Below are 24,011 nucleotides of genomic sequence, written 5' to 3'. Positions count from 1 at the left end.
TACTCTATTATGTTATGTTAAAGTTTGCTCGGTGAGTCTTTTGGTTGAGATTCGTGTAAGAGGTGGTAGGATTTTCAAAGTGAAGTATATCAATTATCTTGCTCAAAACACTGCCTCGATTTCTATGGTGCAGGTAGTATTAATCTGGTAGTATGGTATATATATAGAGGTCTTGTAGGAGTTTTAACTAAACTAGGCATATGAAAATACTTATGAGAAATAGATAATAGATGGCTCATAATTAGCTTCAACAACGGTACTCCTATTTAGTCATTTATCAGTCATGATTTCCCTGAAAATATAGACTAATGAACCATATTGAAAGTCAACGAGAAGAATTGGGGGTGCGTTACAAATCTGTGTTATAACTCCTAGAACACGATGGGCTTTGGAGATGTCTGATCTGTTTATATATTTTATAGTAGGTAGATACTTTTCAGCCCCTTTCCGCCCTTTGAACAATCAAAAATCCCCTTCCAATAAAAAGCATCCGATAATAATAAGCGTATAATGTGAGGGAAATATCAAATATCAAATATGTCAGCTGTACATATGAGCTATGAAGTTTAAAAAAGTCAATAATAGATGGCTCTATAATAGTTCTAAAGTATCATTACATAAACATTAGTATGTCTATGGATTTAAACCTAAATTACGTTTTACACGATGAAAATGGTTGAAAGTAGTACAATGGTGTCAAATTGATTTGCAAATGTGTTTTTATATTCTTTTTAAAAAGAAACAAATGTCATCAGAATAATTCTTTTAAATAAATTCAAAATGTGATACTCAATAAAAGTAAACAATAACTGTAAATAAATATCTTTTCGTAAATAAACATTTATAATTATCATTTAAAGTATGTTTACAAAATAAGAATTATTGATTTTAAGTCATTAAAAATATACCTTTTTTTTCTTATTTTTTAAAATGTGTTTTTGATTTAAATTATTTTATTTGTTAATATTTAGTGCAATATTTTAAGTGTTTAAATAAATTATTTCCAAAATGGAAATTATCGGTGATTATGAATATAATCCGAAAGATTTAATTGGGCATGGTGCTTTTGCTGTTGTTTTTAAAGGTCGCAATCGTAAGGTAAGGCACATTATTTATATCTTTTAAATGTGTTTTTATTTGCATTTCTATTTTTGTAAATATGCATAAATTACAATACATTGATGTTTTTATTTCATGTTTATATAGAGTCCAGACGAAATTGTTGCGATTAAAAGTATTACAAAGAAGAGTTTAGCTAAGTCACAGAATTTATTGGGAAAGGAGATTAAAATATTAAAGGTATGTTTTGTTTTACAAATTTATGTATAAAGTATTTTTTTTAAAAGTGTGAAGAAAAATAAATTATTTAATGAACTGGGCCGGAAATGACAGTAGACTTATAATATTCGATGAAAATTACAGAAATTTTGTAATTAAAAACTTCAAAAATTGTTGTTTTTATCCACATTCAAGAAAAAATACCTTAATATAAGCGGGAATAAGGGCGTTGTAAGGATGTACGATTATTAAGTACTGTCAAATTCATTAAAAGTGTGTTAATTAAAATGTTCAAAAAATGATACATAAATATTTATTTTAAATTTTTAAGAAGCTGCTTATTATCAATTAGTAAGTACATACCTATCTGTCGGATAGACGTGTATCAAATAAATATAGATCGATAATATAATAGCTCGAAATTTATTAAAATGACACTACGATTAATCATATTGATAACAGCTGATAAAATACAATAGTTCTTAGGGATTTTGATAAATAATTTCAACCAACGAAATTAATTCCTAACTACTCGAGGATCTAAAAGCAACCCTAAAATAATCTTCTGTAGCTTACTTGACATCATTTTTGCGAACGAGATTTGTTTATAAGTTATTTTAATCAGTCTATATTTAATGTAAGTCTGTTATACTGAGCTATACTAGTTTCAATAAATTGGCTAAATAGCTATAATCACACGGATTGATTTAAAAAAAATTGTGATCCGCTAAATTTTCTACAAAAATCCGATATAACTACTAGCTCGATCGGATCGTTTTGTTTAGATTAAATAGCGGATCCGGCGGATTTCAAATTTTCCATTTTGCAAATTTCGTCTTTGAGACTTTCCAAGAGCTTTAATATTAAGCAGCACATTTTATAAGCAATTTTTATTTTGGATGAAATTTAAACAAATTTTTGTGTGTGTAGGAACTAACAGAATTACATCATGAAAATGTGGTTGCACTTTTGGATTGTAAGGAATCATCCCATAATGTATTTCTGGTCATGGAAGTAAGTATTATTTTTAAGATTTTTTCTTATATTAATCAAAACAAACAGGATAAAAGGGGAATTTTTAAGTAATATGAACCGGGATGTAATTTTTTGTTATTTTTGTTTTTGAATTCTATTCCGAATCAATCCAAATCAAATCAATATCCGAATCAAAAAAGGAGTGTTATAAGTTTGACCCCTATGTGCCTGCCTGTGGCATCGTAGCGCCCAAATTAACAGATTTTGACTTTTTTTATTTCGTTTGAAAGGTAATTGAAAAATGTTCTTAGCTATGTTTCAAGTACAAGCTTAGGGTATCGTACCCGATAAATTTGTCGGTGGTTTTTTAATATTTGTAAATTTCACTTGTTTATAGTTTAAACCGAGAAAATTTAAACTGAGGTAATCTTTATATACAGGGTTGGGCAGGGAGGTATGGATGATTTGAAATAACAGTTACACACTCATTTTTAAACGATACTCAAAATTTATTTTTTTAATGTGTACTTTAGATGTTGCCATTTTAAAAATTAAAGAGGAAAAAATTAAAACATTGATTACGTACGAAAAATAACATCTGTTAAATACTCTACGTTGTGAGAAGTTGTCCATACTCCTTTGAAGCATTGCACGTGGTACCGCTCGAATTTCTTGTGTTATTATTTCACTTAGGGCTTCAAGTGTACGTGGTTTGTTTATGTATACACGTGCTTCTAGGTAGCCCCATAAAAAAGAGGCACAAGATGACAGGCCCTGTGACCGAGGAGACCACTCCACATCTCCACGCAACGAAATGTGGCGCCCAAGGAAGGTCTGCCTCAAAAATTCCATAGTAGCTCTTGATGTATGGCATGTCGCCCCACCTTGTTGAAACCATACTGTGTTGGGGTTGATACTTCGTCTTCTCAATTGTGGCAGAAAAAACTCACGCAGCATCGGTAGGTAACGATCTGTATCGACAGTGACGATTCGATCGTTTTCTTGGAAAAAGTAAGGGCCAATAATGAAGTTTCGACTAATGATACACCAAACAGTCAATTTGTTGCTGTGTAGAGATTTTTCATGGAGTTGCCGTGGATTTTAAGAAGCTCAATACCTAAAGTTCTGCTAGTTTACCACTCCTGACAAATGAAAATGGGCTTCGTCACTCATAATCAAGTGTGTGGACAAAACGGACAGCATTTAACAGATTTTATTTTTCGTACGTAATCAATGTTTTCACTTTCCACTTTCAAAACATTCATACCTCCCTGCCCAACCCTGTATTTTCTATATATTCGAACTTTTATAAGTTCTTAAATTTTTATAAAAGTTTTGAACTTGCCTGATTCATTTTTAATTAAATATGCAGTTTTCTAAAATTTTTAAATTTATGAAGATTATCTCTGGAATGAAACTTTTACACAACCTTTACAAAAAATTATTTTGATTTGTTAATTTTTTTTTATTGAAATCAAAAATATATAATCACAGATTAAACGGTTTTTCTAATTTTCTTTAAAAATAAAAATACACAAAATAAGTATGAAATGGCCATGAAATTATGGAGGTATGTATCCTCTTAATCCTCTTCTAATTTTTCGGCGTATACAAAAAATTTATTCATTTGCAACCACACTTTTAAGCGGTTCAATTTCAAATTCATTAACTTTGGAGATCGGTCGAGATGGAGGCCGCCGTTGTCGATTTTTAAAGTACGCATCAATTTTTGATTTATTTAAATTGATAATTATTGCTGCGCCCGTGACTGTAATTATTGTTAATAATATTCCAATGATTATGTTATCAATTTGTGATCCGGATAAACCTTGGCTTGTTGTAGATTCCATTTTGTTTTCACTAGTCTCAATTTGATTTTGTGTCGGGGCTAAACGTACTTCCATTTCTAGAAAGAAAGTTAAATATTTATGAAATTTTTATCACATAAATCGATAGTTCAATAGTATTTGAAATATCTAATAATAGTTTTGAAAGATTGGAGGGGTGCGGCAATCAAATTCCTTGATTGTGCCCAAGTCCTCAGAGACGTTTGAGTTCGTTCAAATATAAAAACAGTTGGAGCCGAAAAACAATCAAATCTTCTCTACTGGAGCAGTCTTCTCTCAAGATGGAACCGATTTTCTATAGGCTTTCACTAGGTCTCCACCAATTTGCTGTATGAGTGGAATCGTAGGAGATTCCCAAAATTGTGGAGATATGGTTTAATCACAATGTTCAATCGAAAGATAAATTATTCTGCTCAAACGGGTTAAAGACTTAAGGTTAATGGTCTCGCCGTGCCGATGCACAGCATGAACTATCGAATGCCTTCTATCAAAGTAGAATTGAAATTTTTTTCGGCATTAAAAACCACCCCTCTTGCGACAGTAGGCTTTTCAATAAAGATTTTAAATGTCTTAACTTAAATTAGAATTAGAGTTTTTGATTTTTCGACCTTTCTTATTTCTCGACCAGGATTTCTCGAGTATCGCGATAAATTTTGAAATTTATAATAAAGCAATATGTTTTTTTCCAAACTTTTGCTTTATTAGAAATAGGTAGGCTGATAGATGATTCTTTAGTTAAATAAAAAATAATTAGTAAAATTAAATCAACAAAATTACTAGTACTATGAAAACTTAGTTAACTAAACAAACATTTTGTTCATTCTCCGTCGATGTTGGCTGCATAGTCACTAAAACTTTGTAATTTTTTTCAAACGTTCGTTACCCAACATACTCAAATCACTGAAATTATTTTTTTATTAAATTTCTAATTATGTGAGTGGGAGTAGTTTCAGCTGCCTGAATGGCATTTTTAGTTGAAGTTAAATAATTCATTGTTGAGTTTGAGATCCTCTTCATTATCTTGGTTTCCGATGTCGAAAAATTCGGTTGTATTAGAACTTGAGTTTGGATATAATCTATTATCCAGGTATTTTTTTTATTTACTTAGCATACGGAATTGTATTCTCGATCCCGTCGACTAAAGATAAATTTTTCGAGAATTATTGAGCAGAAACCCTAATTAGAGTAAGAAAAAGTTACTTGGCCAAACTTGTAGACTTTTATTACATACGCTTCTGGTATGAACTCGGAAACGGCAAACATGTTTAATAAACCATTTTGGTATCTTTTCTTATGCTTCTTTCTCTTATGTTTATACTTTCCATGTTTGAAAAAATCCAAGCATATTGGTTAAAATTTGAGGCACCTTTTCGCAATTTCAAGAGTCATAGGTTAATCTTTTGCAACCGTCGTAAAAACTAACTTTGTTTTTTGAATAAAAAAACTTTTTTTATAAAATAGTCATAAAAAATACAGTCGAATTGAAAACTTTCTCCTTTTTTTGAAGGCGGTTAAAAAATGATGCTAATGATATGAAAAAAAAGCGAATTTAGAAGGAGATCGATTATTCCAGAAATATTTGTAAATTTTATACTTGATCAGAATTTATTTGATTTGCTACGACAGCTCTAAACGCTGTAGTTTCCCCTCTATTGATAGCTGGAAGAGGACGCCTCCGCCGAACTTGTCGTCGCTTTTCACGGTATAGTTTAATTTTCTCTGAGTTAAATTTAATGATAATTGCAATTAACGAGATTAAAATTATTGATACTAATATTCCGATAAGTTTATTGTTAATTTGTGTCCCGGTTAATCCTTTGCTAGTTAATGGCTTTTGTTTAAAATTTTTGTAAGATTTGGTTGTCGGTGGTTCAATTGCCTCAAGCTCTATGTCATCCATATCTAGAAAGGAAATAATTCATAACTTTTTTCGACATGTTTCGAAATTTGAAACCTGTACGAAAAATTTTGAAAAATATCTTCCAGTTGGTTTTTATCAAGTATACAAAAATTTCATGTCAGTAGCTTGGTGAACGTACTATGAAGTTGAAGCGTTTAAACGGCGGGGTTTGGCCTATGGTTGGACAAGTTTCCATGGTGCTATTTAATCTTTAAATTTTGTTTTACATTATTTTGGTATTCGAATTAGACTGACATTTAAATCCAAATAAACGATAAATCCAAGATGGATATGGCGCGGGGGGGGGGGGGTGCATTGACATTCCATGGTGCGTTATTTAGAAAGGCATGATAATGTGGGAAAAATACTGTGCTGTTCTGAAAACGAATTTAATTTTGCTCATACTTACTTTCATTTTCGTTGAGTGAGTCCGCCATGGAATATTGATTGGAACGTGCATTATCGTTTTGAATATTTTGTGGACTTACAGAATCAGACAATATTGAGTTCGTATCCAATTTAACTACTTTTTTTGATTCCGATATGCCAGACGATAAATTAGCAACAACTTTAATTATATTTTCCGCCGTACTATTAACAACAGCATCTCCAGTGTAATTATTTTGAAGTTTTGTATTATCCACAGTAATTAATGGCGGTACAATAATCTCTGATATTTGAAGTGATGCATTTGATAATAATTTACCACATTCAATATTTTCCTCGTAACCTTTATTTGATATAACAATTTTCTCTAATTTTTCATGTGCCAAACATATTTCATGACTTTTTGGTTCGAATGATTTTGGTAATATGATTGCAATTAAATCGGGTAATGTTTTTAAAACTAGTGGATTTAATTCCTGTAATAAAATACAATTATTTTTATTGATAAATTGAAAGTAACCTGGTAGTTTAAATTGGAAATACTGAAAAATGGTCCTCTTTCTGTTTTAATTAGTACGAATTATTATCGATAGTTGGCGAATTAGAATTTGAACATTTAAGTGCAAGCAGTGCCATCTGGTAGTCTAAATTGGAACTAATGAATTGAGAATCGAGATAGTTCAAAAAAGTGATTTTGGGGGTAGTTTTTAATGTTTTTCTACCTCTTAAATAGAATTCAATATTTTTAACTATTTATACTTCAAATTTATGTCAAAACGAACTTATATTCAAAAATGTAGGCTTCCATTTTGAAAGTAGTTTAAATCTTCATTTAATTGGGCTATGAGTAGTTTAAATCTTCATTTGATTGGGCTTTAGTGAAAGTAAAAGAATGATGTAATTGATATTTCCACCGATTTTAAACTATTAAAGTAGATTTTCGTACTTACTTTCAAATTATTTCCACTTAAATCAATTGTATCCAATAATGGTGTTCCAGAAAATATATCATTCGGTAAAAATGATATATTACACGAAGATATGTTTAAATCATGTAATGCTGGTGCATTTATTAAAGCCCCGCTTTCTGGGATTTGTAATTGTGTGTTATTATCCAAGCGCAGTATAGTCAAAGCCATATTATTTACAAATAAATCGGGACTTAATACTGTTAATCGATTATCGCCTAAATCTAATACTTCTAAATGCTTTAAAACTACAAATGCCTGAAAAACAAAAACAGCAAGTGAAAATAAACAATTGACTGAGGTAATTTTTGAAATATCCTGTATAGAAAGTGTTGAATATCAGTGCTTGCATTAATTTTTAAACTTTTTCGCGGAAAAATTTTTTTTTTTTTAAACGACAACAACTTTCTAATTTAAAGTAAAACTTTCTAATTTAAAGCTTTTCATTGAGCTCTAAAACCTAGGTCAAATTTATGCCTGCGTAAGATGTGCACCTATAGACCCAACATTTTTTGCTTGAAGCATTTTTATCGATAAAACTTATTTATCAAGTTTCAAGCATATGTTAACTTAAACAAAAGCACCGATTACTTTTGCATTTCTGATGTTGTAATAATGAAATTAAATAGCCAAGAGTAAGGGCAATTTTATTTTGTATGAGCTTCACAAAGCTCCAGAATGACTCGGTATCCCCCGGTTCAGTTCTTTGAATCATTCATAGATATACTTACATTTGGATGTAAAATTGAAATTCGATTATGATTCATGAGCAACGACATCAACTCAAATAAATTACGTTCTTTAAAACAATTTTCACCAATTTCCGTGATATTATTACTAGTCAATATTAACATTTTCACTTGACTTGAAAAACCATGTGGTATATCTTGTAAACCACGTCCCGTACAAATTGCATCGACCAAAGATGGCGCACATTTACATTCTGCTGGACATGTTGCTATTGGTGGGATTATACGTTCTGTGGAATTTAATGGGGCTACAACTGCTGGTAGCACTTCTGAAGATGATGTTACATTTAATACAGATGGTTCTGTTGAGGTAATTGTAAGATTTGATTGAAGTCGTACTTCTAAATCTTTTTCAGAAGTCGTACTTGTATTATTAGCGGTTTCTGTTGAATTTACTATCCCGGTTGTGTTCGATATTGAAGTCGTATTGCTAGGACTCAGTGATGGGACTTCTGTTGATTGAACTGCTGCGACTAATGGTATTATTGGTGTCTCTGCTATATCCGCAGCGGTATCTCTGAGAACAAATTTGAATTTTAGAACAGACGCTAGATGTACCCTGGTGGGAAAAAATATTTGAGGAAAGAAATTTTACAAATCGGGGAGGGGGGTAATATTACACACTCAACTCTCCTGGTGGAAAAAATAATTAGCTTATAGATTAATAATCCGGATGTTGCCAGAAATCCTTTTAGTCCAATTTTTGTATATCCCTCCCTCTCCCCTGAAACATTTAAATGTCAATTTTTTGAACCAAATAGTTTTTCAATAGTTTTTTGGGTTAACGTTAAAAAGACTCCTTGTGACTTTTTCCTAAAGCTCACCGTTTTGGAGTTATTAATAATTTAATGTTTGGAAAAACCCCAGAAAGTTTATTTTCAAAGCTGTAAATTAAAGCAAATAAATTAAATTTTTAAGCAGTTCAAAATTTTAAAATCATCTATGAACATCTTTTATAAAGTTCTGAAGAGTAATTACAGATTGTTTGATTCTAAAGCCTCAATTTTTCAATTGTAAAAAATTGTTATCCCCTCTCCCCGGATTCAATTTGGGGTTCTTAGAAAAAATATTTTTTAGAATCTTCTCTGAGCTTCCTTCCTTCTGTGAGCTATAAATAGGCCCATTCCGTTATTAATGATTTCACCAAAAACTAAGTTTGGAATTAAACTTTCAATTTGGTTTTTAACCTCCGGCGCAAAAGAGGGGTGTTATAAGTTTGATCTCTATGTGTGTGTGTGTCTGTCTGTGTCATTGTAGCTCCTAAACGGATGAACAGATTTTTTTTAAAGGTAATTTAATGGAGAGTGTTTTTAGCTATGTTTTAAGGAAATCAGTTCAACCTAGAGAGAGGTAGAAGGAAAAATCTGCATTTATCGAGGATTTTTATAATTTTGTAAATTTCACTTGTTATCTGGCGTTCAAACCAATTTTTTTAAGATAAATTTATTTTTATTTTACTTAAATTATTTGAAAATGAGTAAACTTGTTTAAGTGGAAATTAAAAAAAAAATTTTACTATTTTATGACATTATTTTTTTCAAGAGAAAATTTTATCGATGACTAAATTATTTACTTATTGTCAATTCTAATCTATGAAAAGTCTATTGAAATTTACATATGTTTACTGGAAAAACCTATGCTACTATGAAAATCGATAATTTATGAAATTTGCGCATTGATAATGATTACTTAATTTATAATTATAATTAATTATTATACCTAATAGACCGCGAGCTCATAATGAAGCGAAATTTAATTATGGTTATAAATGAAAATGAAGTTTTTTTTATTAATAGAAATTATTTTTTCGTTTTTCCATTATACTTTTTTACCCGCCGTTTATGTTAAAATAAAGTCACGTATGAACAAAGGGAAAGATGTTTAAAATGGTCAAAAGGGTTGAAAAATAGAATAATACAATTTTTAACCCCTTCGGCAGTTGCAAATATTCTGCCCTTTGCTCCTACATATTAACATTTTTCCGATAACTTTCTTTTAGCATAAACGATAGAAAAAAAATTATCATGAAATTCTAAGCATGAAAATAAAAAATTCAATTTCCATTAATTCGAAAATCGAACCACGATTAAAACTTCATATTTCGTTATTATCAAACTTATCTTTATCAATTTTCTAAATGGTAAAAAGAAAGGTACAAAGAAAATTATAGAAATTTTGCTTCATTGTGAATTGACGAACGAAAATTGTTTATCGATGAATCAATAAAGTCGTTTAAAAAATATCTGAACGTTTTATGCAAATATTACATGCATCTTTTAGCGAAATATATTTTTGTGATAAGAAAATAGAAAATGGGGTCACAATCTGTTTCAATAATTTATAATGTTTACTTATTTCATATCTTTTCTTCATGTGTCAAAATTCTTTTTAATCGGATATTAACATAAAATCTTCTAAATTGTTTAAATACAAATAATTAACTGAGTTAATTGTTTAAATATCCTGTATAGAAAGTGTTGAATGTCACAGCTTGCATTAATATTTTATAAATTAGAAGAGTTAAAAAAACTAACACAATTATGGCGGTCTTTCGTTTCACAAGACCACTAATTGAAGCTATCTGCAAATTTTCAAGTCTATCTTTTATAGTTTTGGAGAAAATGGACACTTACGAACTTGGGATTAAACTTAGTATACCTTAATATATATTACATATATAGTAATACAGGGTATAAAAGTGAACACCGGAGATAACAAAAATTTCTTTTATGTTCAATACTAGCCAATAACCGCCCGCTTCGCTGGACAATGCTTTATAAATAATACAATTATTATTCGCAAGAATTATAAACAAATATTACATAATATACCCCCTGCCTTTTTGACTCCCATTCCTCTACCTTTAAAAGGATGATTTCAACATAACTTCGATATCAGAGTTCGTTTCGCAAGGGATTTAAGGAGGTCTTTGACCTGATGTTAACCTTCTCTTATGTTACGGTATTCAGTCTTAAAGAATTTTTGTGGTATTTTTGGTCGCTGATTACAAATCCGATGTCAGATTGCACGGATTTGGTCACTTCTACTAAAAACCGCGCCATTTTTGCCAGTAATTAAAAATTAAAATTTTTTTCTGAATATTGTCTCAAAAACTACCAATACCTTGATATAATTATGTAAATTTATTATTTCCAATGTCAATATTTTATTATATTGGATTGTAACAAAAATATTTTGTTTTTTGTGCCGATTTTCGGAATACGTGACAGAATTCGTGTAATCTGACATCGGATTCGTATTCAGCGACCAAAAATATTTCTAGATGACAAATTTAATTCAAAATAAGCGTTTCAAAAAATTTTTGGACTCATATGCCCCCCGTTGAGACCCTGTTCCTCCCTATGACTAGGTTAAGTTGGCTGAATGTTCTCCTTGGGGTCCTATAAACACGATACAAAAAGTTTCATTAAAATCGGTGCTGTTTCCCAACTTTTCCACTATCGACACTTTTTCCGGCTTATTCACTGTATTATTAGACTCTCACAAACTTTATGAAAAAGTTTTTGAAGTCGAAGACCAGAAAACAAAACTAGTTTGCAAAATTCAAAAACGTATAATTTTAAAATCATCAGATCGTAACAAATTCTTAATGAGGTATGGTTCTTAAAAATTCTATGAAAATTGTTTTTCAATTGATTTTTCGCGACATCAAGGCGCCACTCAAAAATTGTTTTCAATTTTAAACAATTATTTATTTATCAAATATTTTTAAAATAAACTCACCCTTCATCTGTACAATAAACTTTTTGATTGAGAAAAATTAACAATACAATGTATTTTAAAATAATCATTTTTTTTAATATTTAAAATGATAAAATTATTAAATTGTTAATACAATACTACTATAGCGACCGCGATCACTTTTTAACAATTATCTTTGACGAATATAGAAAACGAATATTATAATAATTATTTCTAAAACGATATGATGGGAGAACTTACTTGATTTTATAATCTTATCTAAATATTTTGTTATCTTCGCTAAAATAAATAGAGAAAAATAATAATATATATGTATGCAATGCCTATATTCTCTTGTACCGTTTTTTATGGAACAATTTTTATTAAAATTTATGAGTGTATGTTTAATTATGTACTTACGAAAAATTTGAATAAGGATTTTGAATTTTTGAAATACGAGCATAATTATTTCAAAAAGATTCAAGCTTGAGTTCGCATTTCCTAACATGTCTGTCAGTTAGTATTTTTCAAAGCCAACTCATAATCCAGTACAGTTATGGACTGACCCAAAAGTTTGTGACACCAGATTTTTTTATTCAGTACCTAAAACATGGATACAGCGACGTTTTCTAAAAATGAAACTTAGCTAGATCGATTTATCGCCCCAAAATTCCCGGCATACTGATTTTAATGAAAATCGTTGGAGCGTATATATATATATATGTGTGTGTGTGTAATGTGACAGAGTAATCAACACTGTCTATACATGGTATTTAAACAAATAACTCATTCATTTGTTTGTTTTCACTTGTTTAATAGTGCATTTTCTTCTTCAGCAAGATATCAAGCTGAAATTTTTATAGCGTGCCTAGGAGGTAAAAAGTGAAGTAGAGTTCGTAAATAAGCGACATAGGTCCATTGGATCTTGCATCCTCATAAAAAAATAAACAACTTTTGTCTGAAACATTTTTTTGTAAAAGCCGTTACAAAAAGCAAAAAAAGTATTTTCCAAGATGACGGCATATATATAAATAACTATATATATATATATATATATATATGATGGACAATAAAGAAGAACTTAAGCAAAAGGATATAGCTAGAGTTATTAAAAAAATATTAATCGTAAGGAAGGAGAAGTTAGAGTAACAATTTGTTTTATTTTATTTTTTATAAATATAATGTATGATTAAATTAAAAGCTGTAAATTGATAAGTTTTAGAGTCAAATAAATAAATAATAATAATAATAATAATAATATATATTATATATATATATATATATATATATATATATATATATATATATATAAAATAATTTTTTTGCTTTTTGTAACGGCTTTTACAAAAAAATGTTTCAGACAAAAGTTGTTTATTTTTTATAAGAAATATTTTTTACATTTAAACTTTTATTCTATCTCAAACGTTTTACCTACGGTCCTACGTAACCAAGATACAATTGACCCATGTTGCTCATTTACGAACTCGACTTCACTTTTTATGTCTTGAGCACGTTATAAAAATTTCAGCTTGATATCTCTTTTCTTTTCTGAGTTATCGTGTTGACAGACAGACGGGCGGACAACCGAAAATGGACTAATTAGGTGATTATATGAACACCTGTACCAAAATTTTGTTCGCAGCATCAATATTTTTAAGCGTTACAAACTTGGGACTAAACTTAGTATACCTTGATTTATATTACATGTATACATGGTATAAAAACTGTTTGCAACAAACGAATAATTTTTTTTCTATCAATCGTAGGTAGGTACTTTGACATAAACCGGCTTGACGATAAAACACAGACAAGTCCAACGTCACCAAAATCATCAAATTTTAATAAATAGAACGCATCATATGGGCCAAAACGCAAACAAGTCAATAAAGTTTTCGGTTACGGAACCCTAAACTCTCACTTGAAACATATCTAAGAACATTATCCATTAAATTATCTTTTTCTTTGGAGCCTTTTCCAAACTGAAACGATTTTGAAGATCATTGTCTATTTTTTAGTTGTTCTGGATATGGAACCCTAAACTCGCGTTTGAAAGTAAAACTAAGAACACTCCATTAAATTACCTTTCAAACGAAACAAAAAATATCAAAATCGGTTCATCCGTTTAGGCGCTACGATGCCACAGACAAACAGGCAAATACACACACATAGCTGTCAAACTTATAACACCCCTTTTTTGGTTCGAGGGTTAAAAAGCAACTAAAATCATAAAACGCTATGTAAAGCTGCTTTTTTTGTATGTTATTTGTACTCATAAGTTTTATAATAAATGAAAGAATTCATTGACAACTTTAACAGCAGAGAATATACTAGTAATAACGTTAGAACACCCTGTAACTCGCAAATTATGTTCCTTGAAATTGACAAATAAGTATAAATTCCCTGCCTGTTTTTAAGAAAATTAAAATGTAAATAAAAACTATGTTCATTGATTAGATAGATGGCTCGTAAAAATTTATATTTTCAATTTTCAATTCCTGGTAATATTGAATCACAATCCGGAAATAGATAATATTATGAAATCATAACACAGGGATTTTATCTACGTTTATTAGACACGTCTGTGCCTTTGATTTGATATAGGCCATTTACACTCTTGATCTTTTCAATTTTTTCGTAATTGAAGTTAGATTGTCAATCTTGATTGTAGAAGGTGGATTGCCGAATGAAACCGGTTTTTGGTACCAACTACTACAAATGAAATTTCTGCAGAAAAAATTCATAAGCATATTACTTCCTCCATCATATCTAGACAGAGGCATTCAATAGGCAATTAAACCCATATTAAATTTTTGAAAAATGTATCAATTAAATTCTATAGCTATAAATTAAATGCTAAATAAATCATTAAAATAAACAACAATATTTTTAATTCAATCGATAAGTGCCATAAAAAGATTTAAAATTTTATAATTTTAATTTTCGCGCTTAATTTGGACGAAAACGCTCGACGCAGTGGACGCCATATTGCTCTGTGATAATGATGTCAGTTAGCTGTGTAAACAAATGCGCTGATATTTTATATGATAATTGTTTACAATTTAAACTTTTTAGTGTACACAGCCATGTGACGTAATAACATGGCGGATACTATTAAAGCTATCTTAATTATATATTTTTTAATTTTTTGATATTACTGATACGTTAATTATAATTTTAATAAACTAATGAGATGCCGAGAATTGAACACATAACCTTCGAATTTCAACCATCCCACCTTATAGACTTAACCATAGAGCACACACATTATGCTCAAATTCTCACTCTCCATTGATAAATTTTAATTATTTCTCTGTTTTCATTTCAGTATTGCAATGGCGGAGATTTAGCAGATTATTTAAACGGTAATTATTACTATTATTTCAAAGCTTTTTCTTGAATAAATTGAGAATAGGAAAGATTTTTCGAGCTTGCTTTTGAAAATACATTTTATGTTAGATTTTAATATTTCAATAACTTTTAAATCTAAATCTTTCTTTTCTCAATACATTTATGGTACCTCGAAAGATGGTTTGTTAATTTTTGTTTATATTTTCAGTTAAAGGAACGTTAAGTGAAGACACAATTCGTTTGTTTCTAGTTCAGTTGGGTAAGAATCGAAATTTGTATTATTTTTATAGAAATAACGATTTTGCGGGCTATTCCGTTAACTGAACGGCTAATTCAGATAGTTGTCTAAGAAATACACATAGTAACGACTTATGAGCAAAGGCACTGTCCCAAAATCACAGAAGTTGTGGGTTCGATTCCCGCTTAATGTGAAGAATGTTAACTCATTTTCTATTTTAAGAAATTATTAATAGAAAAATTATTTGGTTTTAGCCGGAGCAATGAAAGCTTTGTATGTTAAGGGTATTGTGCACAGAGACTTAAAACCGCAAAACATTCTATTATCGCATAATGGTACAAAAGTATGTCCTCAACCATCGGAAATCAGACTTAAAATCGGTAAGTTCTACCGCTTGAATTTTAATAATAAATTTTTTGCTTATTTAAATTTGCCATTTTTAGCGGATTTTGGATTTGCACGTTTCTTACAAGATGGTGTTATGGCAGCGACCTTGTGTGGATCACCTATGTATATGGTTTGTATTTATTTTATAGTCTTAAAACTAACTAGGACAAGTGCCAGTTGAAGGGTTCCGTAGCTTTTTAATTTTGTTTATGACCAATGACCTGGAGCCTTAGGGGCCATTTATTAATTACGTAAAGATGATTTTGGCTATTTGCGCGCCATACCCCCATGTAAGGATACATTCGATTTCTCGGAGCCCTCCCTCTCTTCTTATGTAAGATTCTATCTCGTTTTTCAGAATAATTAAAATGCTGTTAGAAAAGGATCAGTTACACTAAAACTAACAGTTTATTATTTTTAAACTCACTTATTTTTAAAATTTTAATAAAGAATAAATATTTAGTAAAATAAGATGTAAATCGAAGTGTACATTATAGAATGGAGAAAACCCTCCGACAACCAAAATGGAACTAAATTTCTAATATTAAATTTGAACTTACCAAATATTACATAAGAATAGGTTTAACCCCACCCCCTCAAGATAAAAACATGTAGAGATTTGTTAATTCCCCTCCCCCCTTTTTTTTGACTCTTGTGTAACTAATTAATGATCCCTTACTACAGCACTTGATAAAATAGAACAAGAATAATTAAACTTTATTTGTCTAACAATTCAACTTTTTATGGCGTGATAAAAAGTAAATGCCATAACTTTATAAACCTGTATCCACATTAACGACTATGTCCATTTCAAAGAGTAGATCGGAAATGTAAAGTTTTAGTGTTAAGTATTTCTTTCAAAACACCTCCCAAAATGATTATTATAAAACATTGAAATCGATTAAATTATCGTTCCGAATCCTTTCTTTACAAGCCAGGCTCACACTCGACCTATAATTTGGCACAAAGCCAAATAAACTAATTTACGTTTTGTTTGTAGGCACCTGAAGTAATCATGTCGATTCAATACGATGCCAAAGCCGATCTATGGAGTTTAGGTACAATTGTATTTCAATGTTTAACAGGAAAAGCACCATTTCAAGCGAATACACCACAAGCTTTAAAACAATTTTACGAGAAAAATGCTGTTTTAACACCAAAGTAAATTTTTCAAATTTTCATTATATTTTTTTTGAATTTTTTTTCTCTAATTTTTGTGTTTCGCTAATTTTTAGAATTCCAGTTGAAACAAGTCCAGAACTAGAAGACTTATTACGTGGATTATTAAAACGAAATGCACGTGATCGAATACATTTTCATACATTTTTTAATCACCCATTTTTACAAAGACCAGAGCCCACAAAACATCAAAATATTCCATTATCAGGTTTGTATTTTTAAAATTTTTTTTCTGGAAGAAATATTTTTAATGTAAAATGTTTATTTCAGAATTATCAACCACTATATCAAATTTACAACTAAGTCCTCCAGCCGGTGATGGAAATCATTTATCACTACGAATATCTGCTACACCAATACCATGCGGAGGAAAATCTTCGCCATCACATCCAGGTATATTGATTTCGTTGTGCTTTTTGGGATTTATCATTTATTCGATTTCATCACAAATTTCTATGTATTTCTTAATATTTTTCTTCTGCATTTTTTGGGTGTACTATTGCATGTTTTCAAAACAGAGACTGCTTTAACAGAGAAAAACTTCATTATTTCATTTTTATACCCTGAAATATGAAATATATATCAAGGTATACTAAGTTTAGTCCCAAGTTTGTAACGCTTAAAAATATTGATGTTACGAAAAAAATTTTGGTATATTGTATTCATAAAATCACCAAATAAGCCCATTTCGGGTTGTCCGTTCGTCTGTCTGTTCATATGTCCTCACGATAACTCAAAAATAAAAAGAGATACCAAGCTGAAAAATAATATGAAAAGGTAGTAGTTTTTTTTTTTTTTTTTAATTATCAATGATATTTTTTTGAATTTGTATTAATAATAGATACGGGCCTTACCTGTTTGTTTTTGAAAATTGATGGACCGCCGCTGACATTTGAGGTGGTTAGCGATCAAAATGAATCCCCGTAGGTATTAACTTGCCGGGCAGTAATTGCAGAATTAACATTTTGGGTATTTTTCAAAAAATTAATTAAAATTACATTTTTAGTTAATTAAATTTTTAATTCTGGAATTACTGCCAGGTAAGTTAATAAAAAAAAATCATTTTTTGACTATAGAGAACGGATAAAGATACAGGGTCGAGTCTTTGCAAAAAACTTATTTTTCCTAAAAACTGACCTTTTTTTCAAATAAACCCGCTAAAAAAGATCGTTACCCCCGCTAGAATACCGGAGTAGGAACCAATCAATTGGTTACACAAAATTATTACTTAAAATCTATCAGATAGCATTAGTATTACAATCGAAAGTAGGAGAGGGTACTACCTTACACAGTCTGTATCGATTGAAAATCTCTCAATTTTAAATTTTCCCACTTTCTTTTAGTAGACAGTATGTGTATAGTTAAAAAAAAAAAAATTTCTTCCATTAACCGCATACTCTTAAAATTTTTAATTACTAATAAATCAATAATTAATTCATACAGACTCACCTAATTCAATTAAAGAAACCGGTAGTGGATCCAGCCCAGAAATGACAGATGATTTTGTTTTAGTTCCTGCAAATTTACCATCCGATCATTCTGCTTCGAGTGCTATGAGCTATGATAAAACGTAAGTAATTACATATTTATCTCATCTCCTGCAATTTTTTAAAAATTTGGAATATTATTTACAGATTTCGATATAGACCGATGCAATGTCCAAGTCCCACAAAACGAACAACTGGTGTATCCACAAACACGGTTGCAACACAACAATCAATTCCAATTACGAATAATGTATCAGTGCCTGCTACCCGTCCTGGTACATTACCCATGTCTGAACCAATACCAGTTCCTACAATGCGTGCAGCATATGCGCGTATGCGAAGTAAAGAATATTCATCGGATCAAATGCCTTTAAAATCTGCGCCTGAAGTTTCATCCATCGATACGAATATAGTAAGTTTATTTTGTATAATCTGTGAACTTCATTTTTTTCCATTTGGTGAGATTTTTTCTTCTGTATGATTAGTAAGTTCTCGGTACTTTTGAGGTGAAATGATTCACAATAAATCAAGCAAATGCTTTTTAGGAGTGTTAATAATAATAATAATACATAGGAGGGGTACCGGAAATGGACCCCTAGCACTTAGGCCAAGAGATTCTCTGTGTTCTCTTTGAGAAAAACCTGCCACCCGAAGCTTGTTATCCGGGGTTTCTCTTAACATTCTAAACGTGATGGCCTGCAGGTAAAAATAATATGTACTCCAAAAATCAGACCATTTTTGACCCGAAATTTCAATTTTTGGCACAAAAATGGAAAACTAAGTATTTATCGTCCGACTGTTTTCTAGGAGGTATTTTTGGTCGCTGACTACGAATCAGATGTCAAATTGACGGATTTTGTCACGTATTCCGGAAAACGTGCCTTTTTTGCCAAGAATTTAACTTTTTTGGCATAAAAACGGCAAACTAGGAATTACCGTCCAAACTTTGCTATATTAGGAATTTTTGGCCGCTGATTACGAATTCGTGTTTCGATTACACGGATTCTGCCATATCTTCTAAAAATCGTGCCATTTATGGTCAAGAATTTCATTTTTTTGACACAAAAACTGCAGACATCAGATTCATAAATAGCTGAATGACAAAATTGGATGAAAAATACTAAGTTTGTCGTTTTTGTACCAAAAAAGTGAAATTCTTTGCCCAAAATGGTTTGATTTTCGGAATACGTGACATAATTCGTGTAATCTGACATCGGATTCGTATTCAGCGACCAAAAATACCTACTATATGACAATTTCAAGCCCAAATGAGCATCTCAAAAAAAATTTGGGCCACATTTGCCCACCGCTGGGGCCCTATGCCCCATCTGATTAAGTTAAGTTGGCTGAATGTTCCTTAGAGTCCTATAAACACGTTACAAAAAGTTTCATTAAAATCGATGCTGTTTCAAATAATCTGTATTAGTCCCTTTATTTCGATTGTTAATAGAACTAAAATTAGCTTTTGATTTTTTTTTGGTCGCCCATCTCTAAAACTTAATTTAAATAAAATCTATTCATATTTTAGACTCAAACCAATGTAAGTAATTCAATTCCACGATCGCAACCAATCAACATGAAACGATTAGATCGTCAACATACTCATCCAGACATAAGTTCACTATCCCCGCCATCTGTACTGTTTACATTGGGCACCCCACCTGGTGGACGCCGTCGATCGGCCTCTGGAAGTTTATCTGAAACACCACCGCCACCAAATTTATGGCAAGTGTCCCCGGTAACAGTACCACGACATACTCCAACTGGTTCACCGTTACGACGATCGGGTAGTTGTACTACATCGCCAATTTTAACAGGACCTTTAGCCGCACTTGCCCAACATATGAACAGTCCAACTAATAACACTTTATTGGATAACAATAATATACGACATTCTCCGATGATACCATTTGCAACTCGCGCCATGACACTTCCAGATATATCAGAAGCTGGAAGTTTCCATAATGTGTATGATATGTCTGAATTTCCTAATCTTGAACCACAATACTTCTTTCAACCACCAGAGCTACCTGAAGAAACTATCCTGGATGTAAGTACACAAAAGGAGTTTCTTCAGTCTGAAAGTTATTAAAATACTGTTCAAATTTTCAGAGGGAACATAATGAAATATTAGCCAAGTTAAATTTTACACTTGCGCTGTCTGAATGTGTTTTAACATTAGCTGATTTACGAACATCGCCATTTGGAGCTGTGGAAAGTGATACAGATAACACAGCCTCAGTGACTGAATTAATTGGTGTTGACACAAATACTGTTCGAAGATTTGAACAAATGGTATTGTTAGTACGAGCTATGCAATATCTTGGACAAGGATTGTCACTTGCTAATGAAAGTCTCAAGTCAGGTAAACTTAGTTCATCTGCAACTGCAAAATTTGGTAAGTTCAATTCTTTATTATATGTATTCGTGAATCAAACCTTGAAATTCCTTCCACTGTATGTATAAAAAAACAATTTAAAACAAGGGCTTTTTTAAGGGTCAGTTTTCGGGATAAAATGTTTAGCTGATACAAAGATTTAGATTCAATGTCTGTTTAAAATTAGAATACAGGTTTTCCGTTTTAGCAAGTCATTTCATTGGTAGATTGATGAAGATTCAGTTTAAAAGTTTGTCTTACGACTTGTGTGCGTCTTTTATAGCTAAAATATTGACCTGTAGCCCTTGGTACCATCTTTCAGTTTGTTTGACTTCACTGGAAGCTGTGTTAACGTTTACCGCTTTCTTGACATTCCAGGTGGCCAAATAATCTGTCAATTATGGTAGTAACCTTGAGAGTTTGTATTTCTCTAGGTTATAGCTGTTACTTTCAGTATTCTTCCATGTTGATTTAGGGCTTTATATAGAATTTTGGGCGATATCATAAAAATCCGATTCCTACCAATCGTCAAATGAATCGATTTATGTATTTTTTTGTCAAAATTACTCTATAAATCAGATTTTATCAAATTCCAAAACAAAAATTTCTCTGTAATTTTTAAAATTCCCAAAAATCGAAAAAAAATATGTTGTTTCCTATTTCGATGAAACTTAGCACATAAGGTAATTTAGACCCAAAAATTACGGGAATCGCAATTTTTTACATTTCTAACCCTCGAACCAAAAAAGGGTGTTATAACTTTGAGGGGCTATGTGTATGTGTGTCTGTCTGGGGCATTGTAGCGCCTAAACGGATGAACCTATTTTGATTTTTTTTTTTTGTTTCAAAGTAGGCAATGATCCTCAAAATCGGTTCAGTTTGGAGATTTTTTAAATATTATAAATTTCACTTGCTTCTAAGGAGAATCACTTTAATAAAGTCGCAAAACGAAGACGATGTTTCTAAAATCCATTCAAAAATAGGATTCTCGAGATATATTCTTACGCCTAAAGAAAATTGCCAAAAATCGAAAAAAATATGACCTCCGATTTCTATAAATCTCAGCACACAAGGTAATTTTGATCATAAAAATTATGGAAATCGGATTCATTTGATGATTAATTGCCTAGATTCTGATATATCGTCCAAAACTCCTTACGAAGAGCGATTTTTTAGAAAATATTTGTCTATTAGTCAAATAAACTAAGTTTAGGTATCTTTTACTCTAGAAAATCCAAAGCAACAATTTTTTCCCTCCATTTTCTATGTTATAAAACGGGGTATAAATAATATTGTTGTTTTCAAAATATCGCCTAAAATTCTAGGAGGAAAAATACAAAAGTCAAGTTTATTATGGCTATAATTTGTATGAATTTCTAAAACATTATGGAAAAGTATGATAAATTATGCTGGAAAATTGGCTATCATAGACCTTTTCATTTCAATTACGATTTCACTTCGGACCGACAATAATAAGTTGGACAAAGATACAAGATATTTGGTATTCATTTTATCACGTTAGTTTTTTAACAAACCGTCCGAAACAAAAGTAATCACTTTTTAAAATGAAAAGGTCTATTAGAAAGTTATAAGCTCTATTCATATTTTAGATAATATACTAATAAATTTATTTTATGTTCACCATTTTCTAAACAAATTGAACAATTTTTTTTATAGTGGTAACCACATTAAATAAAAAATTCCGCTCGACATTATCACAATGCCGTAAAATGAATGGAAATAATTTATTACAACGTGCTGAACAAGCAAACATCACCGCTGACAAACTTTTATACAATCATGCTATAAAAATGTGTCAACAAGCCGCCATGGATGAACTATTCGGTACAACATCCGAATTATGTTTTAATCGTTATCAAACAGCACAAATCATTCTACATAGTTTATCGAGTCAAGTGACACATCAAAATGATCGTAACGTGTTACAAAAGTATAAAGAGGCAGTTGAACGACGTATTTATGTGTTAAAAGAACAAGCTAAATTAAATATTATTGCTAATGATCAAACATAGCATTCATCTAATCTTTTATTTTTATTATGTAATTAATTGAATTAATTGATGATAATTATATAATTATTTAAAAACAAATATTATTATAATATTCTTATTAATATCGTTATGTAATATATAATGCAATAAAACAAAAACGTATTGTCTATAAAAACAAAATGCTACAAATTAATACTAAATGGTTTATTATTTCTGTTTATTAATCATTCCTTTCTTCTTTAAAATTATTTATCTTTGTGTTGGCAGCTTTTTTTACTCGACGGAGCAACGCAAAGAAGTTGTAATAATTTTATCAGTCTATATATGTATGTTCCTATATGGCACACTAGATACCAAACGCATCGACCGATTTTGATGATTCAGACTTCAATCGATTTGTCTTAATCTTGCAAGTGCTACTAAAGATATGGAAGCAAGGAAAATTCAACATGGCGATCACCAGACGCCATGTTGTGCAAATGCGTGGGCCGATTTTGATGATTCTGACGTCAATCGATTTGTCTTAACCTCGAGAGTGCTACTGGAGATACGGTACTAAAATTCATGTGGTGCACTAGAGACCAAACGCGTGGACTGATTTTGGTGATTCTTACGTCAATCGATTTATCCCAACTGTGCAAATGCCACTGAATGTATGGCAATAATGAAAATTCAATATGGCGACCAATGGCGCCACCAAAGTGTTGGCATTATTAATGTTATCAAGTGATCTTAGTGTTTGACAAATTTCCTGCTGCGTTTTTACAGAAAAGTAACTCAAATATGACGTCATCATGCTCATTTAAAAACAGCTTTTTCAAAAAAAATAGTAGAGGAAAATTTGGTAGACTCGTCAAAAGGAAGCCACTTACGAAGTTTCAAGTATGTATTATTTATCATTTTAAAAAACCGTGGTGTCCCACGATCTAAAACGATAATTTCTTCGAGGTAAAAATCTACTTACAAATGAAATTTACAAAATTTAAATAAATTTTAAAATACGGAACTCTAAACTCGCACTTGAAACATATCTAAGAACACTGTCGATTAAATTACCTTTTCCTTTATAGCTTTTTCCAAGCTGAGCCGATTTTGAAGATCATAAACTCCGAACCAAACTAAAAATAATCAAAATCGGTTCATTCGTTTAGGCTCTACGATGCCACAGACGTCTGTC

At 30.8% G+C, this 24,011-nt stretch overlaps 2 protein-coding genes across 3 annotated transcripts; one reads left to right on the top strand and one right to left on the bottom strand.

Annotated features, from left to right (window-relative positions):
* The first annotated feature begins 964 nt into the window (after positions 1-964).
* On the top strand, positions 965-22,861 carry LOC123291877 (serine/threonine-protein kinase ULK2). 2 transcript variants are annotated; one of them, XM_044872314.1, is made up of 15 exons: positions 965-1,098; positions 1,207-1,299; positions 2,209-2,292; positions 15,132-15,168; positions 15,363-15,413; positions 15,647-15,772; positions 15,836-15,909; positions 16,780-16,940; positions 17,015-17,166; positions 17,229-17,351; positions 18,471-18,528; positions 18,593-18,857; positions 19,974-20,495; positions 20,558-20,843; positions 22,500-22,861. In XM_044872314.1, the coding sequence occupies exons 1-15, from the start codon at positions 1,009-1,011 to the stop codon at positions 22,853-22,855; spliced, it is 2,478 nt and encodes an 825-aa protein (XP_044728249.1). In that variant the 5' UTR covers positions 965-1,008; the 3' UTR covers positions 22,856-22,861. The 2 variants fall into 2 exon arrangements, with proteins under 2 accessions (XP_044728249.1, XP_044728248.1); XM_044872313.1 differs by having other exon boundaries at positions 18,402-18,528.
* LOC123291890 (slit homolog 3 protein-like) lies at positions 3,749-12,014 on the bottom strand. The gene is made up of 5 exons (XM_044872335.1): positions 11,849-12,014; positions 8,087-8,621; positions 7,338-7,613; positions 6,410-6,863; positions 3,749-4,159 (listed from the first exon to the last, which is right to left on the bottom strand). Exons 1-5 carry the CDS (start codon positions 11,914-11,916, stop codon positions 3,873-3,875), a joined length of 1,620 nt encoding a protein of 539 aa, XP_044728270.1. The 5' UTR covers positions 11,917-12,014; the 3' UTR covers positions 3,749-3,872.
* Positions 22,862-24,011: the final 1,150 nt, after the last annotated feature.

The sequence above is a fragment of the Chrysoperla carnea genome, chromosome 2 (assembly GCF_905475395.1).
Source record: "Chrysoperla carnea chromosome 2, inChrCarn1.1, whole genome shotgun sequence".
NCBI classification, from domain to species: domain Eukaryota; kingdom Metazoa; phylum Arthropoda; class Insecta; order Neuroptera; family Chrysopidae; genus Chrysoperla; species Chrysoperla carnea.
Note: the sequence above shows the minus strand (reverse complement) of the source record. Positions and strands in the feature narration are given on the sequence as shown.